Genomic DNA, 4,193 nt, shown 5'->3' on the forward strand with positions numbered 1-4,193 from the left:
TCATTTTCTTTGTTTGCTTACTCTGCATCGACCCATGCCAATTTTGTGCCATCCTCGTTTTCTTTGATTCAGTTAATGATGGAGCACATTAAAATCTAGATTTTAAGGTTCCCAACAACGGAAGAAGCTACTTACCTTATAATGACAATCAACAAAAGTCAATGGCAGTAAGCTGAATAAAATACATATCTGCTAAAACACTATATATGTTGCAGCCTTCTGAATTACTAAAAGGAAAACTTGAGAGAATTTCAAAATGCACATAGGCGTTGTAAAAAATATACTTGATGACTATAAACCATAAACGACCTATTTGGATTACACAGTCGTAGTTTTATTAAAACGCAAATGAAAGAAAGCCATAAATTACCAAATCACTTGTTTTCAATCAAATAAACCATAATCCACAAATGCAATTAATATTTACTTTTTCATAAACCAATAACTTCAATCCCCCCAACGTTTTCCTAACAGCATTTCCTACCCAACCTACCTACACTTTCTTCACAAATCCTTCTTTGTTTCTATGTACAGAAATAAACATGGAAGGAAACAAACACGAAACTGAAAATAAAAACACAAATAATTCGATCATAGCGACCGATTTCAGAGATTAGTAGTCACCATCAAATAACACTAACTCAGATCGAGCTCGACCCGTTCCGGTGTCGGCCTCTCGGTCTGGTTAGCCACAAGTTCCATCCCTAACTGCCCTTTGTCCCCCGCTCCAAATGCATACAACTTTCCTGTTTCCGTGAGCGCAAATGTGTGCGCGTTCCAATAAATAGAATTTGTCAAACTAATTTGCACCACCCTTTCTTTAATTTGCTTTAAAGATTCCACCATCTTCGGGCTCAACACATTTGCATGCCTATTACCCTGAAAAACAATACATCACTTGTATATCATGTCATCTTGTTCATTTGTATCGTGTCATCTTGCCCAATGTCATCTTGTTGAAAAGCATTAAAAAAAAAAAAACACGAACCTGTTCATCGGCATTTGCAGTATTATGTCCAAGACTCGATGATTCACCACATCCAAACGAATAAACATCGCCATCACTAGAAACTACAAAGGTGGTATAGTCACCCGTAGCAACATGTATAGCTTTTACATTGCTCAAAGATTCAACCACTTTCGGGACCGAATCACAATCTTCATTTCCATGACCTAAACAACCATATCGACCCCAACCCCATGTGCACACCCGACCATCGGTCCCAACCACGGCTGCATGCCACGCACCGGCTGCAACCACCATGGGCTGGAGGTTCAAAGTCTGAAACTGCTCGATTAGTCTTGGTTGTTTCTCATCATTTTTAGTCCCGTGTCCTAGCTTCCCTCCCAACCCACATCCCACAGAGTACACAGACCTGTTTGTTTAACAAATGAATTTAATAGATCTACAAATCTAACTTCAAAAATTTTTGATTATGAAATTAACTAAACTCACATGCCAGTAGGTTGACAGGCTAAAGCAAGAAGGTAGCAGTATCCAGCTGCGATTTGAACCACGGGTATGTTTTCGAGTGGGCCCAGGAGCGGGTGCGGTTCGAGATCGGTTGGGTCGGTTTGGTGACCGAGTTTGGACTCGTTTCCCCATGAGAAAGTGTAGACTTTTCCTTCACGTGATAAAACAGCAGTGAAGAAGTTTCCGATTGCAGCTTGTACTACAAATATGTCTTTTAAAGACTCGACTAATTTAGGAGTGTTGACTTGTTTACTTCCTTGAACTCCATATTCTGCTTCACCAAATGAGTCCTTTCCAAAGGCGTAGACCTGCCCAGAATCACTGATCAGCATTGTGCGCCCTGCCCCTGCTGCTGCATGTATGATACGAATCCCTTGCAATGATCTGGAAGAATCAAATTAAGGTTATACTATATGTTTTGTAAGAAGACAGATGTTTGATGAATAGAAGGATGGGAAGAACCTGATAATGCGAGGCGTTGACTCCTCTTCAGTTGTGCCATGACCAAGTTGACCGGAGTTATTTGACCCAAAGGTGAAAACGGAACCTTTGGAAGTGACGGCGATGCTATGGCCGGGTCCTGCAATCGCCTGAGATTTTTCTCTTCTGGAGCATGTTTCTCCGGCCAATAAGAATCTGAGAACCAATTTCCAGGAACCACCGCATCGTAGTTTTAATTGGCGGCGTTCTTCCGAAGCCATTGGTTTAAAGATTGCTCTTTTTTGGCACATGTCGAGAGCAGCAAGCTCTGATAAACAGAGCTCATGATCAGGGGCAAAATGGGCAGGCTGCCTAAAGAAAGAACATGTCGCCTGCAAAAGAACAAGAATTTTCACATAGAAATCAGCAGCACCATCAATTCTAAATGTCAAGGTAAAGTGTTTCGGTTGTTTGAAAAACTAATTAAAGATCAACTTGCCTCTAGTTTTGCTAGATCTTGTGGGTCGAGATTACAACCAGTGAGAACATGAAGAACGATTGAAGGGTTTGCAGACAATGGGAATTCTCCTGGTGTTGCATCTCCGAAACAATGGCGGGTTTGTCGATTGGCGATGGTGGGAATCGGTTGATCGGTGATGTTGTGGTATTGAAGGGTTGGTGTTCCACTCGTTGTGGCGTCCATGGGCACTGCTCAATTCTGCAGTGCCCAAATTAATCAAGATGAGAAGATTTAACTGCTAGAAATCACATAAACATTGGTTAAAATTTTAAAAATTAAACACATTTATCTTTTTTTCATCTTTTTTCGGTCTAAGAACTAATAGAACGAACCCACATTATTCTCTTGATTCGTCAAATTCAACGAGAATTCAGGGTGTTTGGATGTTCGTTTAAACCGATTATTGCGGAATTTTGTTTATATCGTTACGATTCTGATTTCTGACAGATTTGGACCTTATCTATCCCTAGATTATCTGATTCTTTAAATTGGAGTAATCACTTTGAAAATTAGTCATCGAAACAACCCCCTTTTAGAAAGAAAACAATGGCATACCTTGAATTACTGCCTTATATACCCTCAAGTCCCAAAAACTACAAAAGCATAAAGAGCGTCATCAGAAGATAATCAAAATGGAATCTATAAGATACATCCATTGCATACCAAGTTCAGAAATTGTTGTTAAGAGATCAAATCAAAACCATTAAATTAATCAATGATTCGAAGGCAAACAATACACATTGATGAAAAATGCATAATTGAATTAATGGAAGAAGATTTGTCAAATTCGGTCAAACAAGGAAAACCAAAATTTTTCGAGAAGAGGAACATAACCCATAAAGGAAACTATGAGATGAAGAATACTATTGCTTCAAGAAAGGATATTCCATCATGTCCATAAAGGGAAATTTTCATCTAAAGCATCACACGAACAAGAACGGTCGGATTCTGGGTAAAATCAAGCAATCAAAACAGAGAATTTTAACATCCGAATAAAAGAAAAGATGATAATCAACGACAGACATGATCGTCTTGATCGTCCGATTATCGAGTAAACAAGTATCATCCATCACCAAAAAACAAAAAATCCCATCAAAGTAAGTTCAGAAAAATATAAAATTATCAAGATATGCAACATGGGTAACTTTGCTTTTCAATTGGGTCAGATAAAGATTGTACATTTATGATCATCATAGATCAAAAAAACAAAAAAGAATTACATGTAATCAAGAAGCAAGATCCATCAAAATCCAAGAAACATAATAAGTTTCTGATGGTAGTATGAAGAACCCACCCAGAAAACAGAATCCTTATCTGATCAAAGCAATTAGATTGATTTTTGGATGATTATTGTATCGGTGGAAGTTAGATGGATGATTCAGGAGAAGGGGGTATTGTTAAATTGGAAGATTTTAGAGAGAGAAAAGAGGGATTTGTTGATGAGTGAATGAAGAATGAAAAAGGGGAGGAAGATGAGATAAATGAGGAGGTTGTGTTGTGTATTGTAATCTTGGGATGAATGAATGGACGGGTCAAATCCAATTTGGGGGTCTTTTTGTATACGTTTCCTCTGAGAAAAATAGATGATGTGTCTGTCGATTGATGATTCAAGGTCACCACCTCCTATTTCGTTTTCTTACAAATGCATCATGGTATTTTATACTTTTTTAGACAATTCCTTACAAAATTATTTATTATATACATTCATGATTTATGATCCCATTACTATGTTAATTATATTCTTTTAATTCAGTGGAAAAGACAGATTGGTAATTTTTC

The 4,193-nt window shown here is 38.0% G+C and overlaps 1 protein-coding gene across 6 annotated transcripts; it reads right to left on the reverse strand.

The window, feature by feature from the left end:
• Nucleotides 1–366: 366 nt before the first annotated feature.
• Nucleotides 367–3,982, reverse strand: LOC145041083 (Regulator of chromosome condensation (RCC1) family protein). 6 transcript variants are annotated; one of them, XM_078989006.1, is made up of 7 exons: nucleotides 3,709–3,982; nucleotides 2,970–3,007; nucleotides 2,394–2,612; nucleotides 1,937–2,286; nucleotides 1,457–1,858; nucleotides 989–1,376; nucleotides 367–879 (listed from the first exon to the last, which is right to left on the reverse strand). In XM_078989006.1, exons 3-7 carry the CDS (start codon nucleotides 2,595–2,597, stop codon nucleotides 637–639), a joined length of 1,587 nt encoding a protein of 528 aa, XP_078845132.1. In that variant the 5' UTR covers nucleotides 2,598–2,612; nucleotides 2,970–3,007; nucleotides 3,709–3,982; the 3' UTR covers nucleotides 367–636. The 6 variants fall into 6 exon arrangements, with proteins under 6 accessions (XP_078845132.1, XP_078845133.1, XP_078845128.1 ...); XM_078989007.1 differs by having other exon boundaries at nucleotides 3,635–3,982; XM_078989002.1 differs by having other exon boundaries at nucleotides 2,394–2,649; nucleotides 3,709–3,981.
• Between the last annotated feature and the right edge of the window lie 211 nt (nucleotides 3,983–4,193).

This window comes from Lactuca saligna, chromosome 4 (genome assembly GCF_052625555.1).
Source record: "Lactuca saligna cultivar CGN05327 chromosome 4, ASM5262555v1, whole genome shotgun sequence".
NCBI classification, from domain to species: domain Eukaryota; kingdom Viridiplantae; phylum Streptophyta; class Magnoliopsida; order Asterales; family Asteraceae; genus Lactuca; species Lactuca saligna.

Coding starts and splice junctions, on each gene's coding strand:
- LOC145041083 (XM_078989006.1), bottom strand. CDS start 2,597: ATGGACGCCACAACGAGTGGAACACCAACCCTTCAATACCACAACATC. Junction 1,377..1,456: donor GCCTGTCAACCTACTGGCAT/GTGAGTTTAGTT, acceptor TTAAACAAACAG/GTCTGTGTACTCTGTGGGAT. Junction 880..988: donor CTGCAAATGCCGATGAACAG/GTTCGTGTTTTT, acceptor ATTGTTTTTCAG/GGTAATAGGCATGCAAATGT.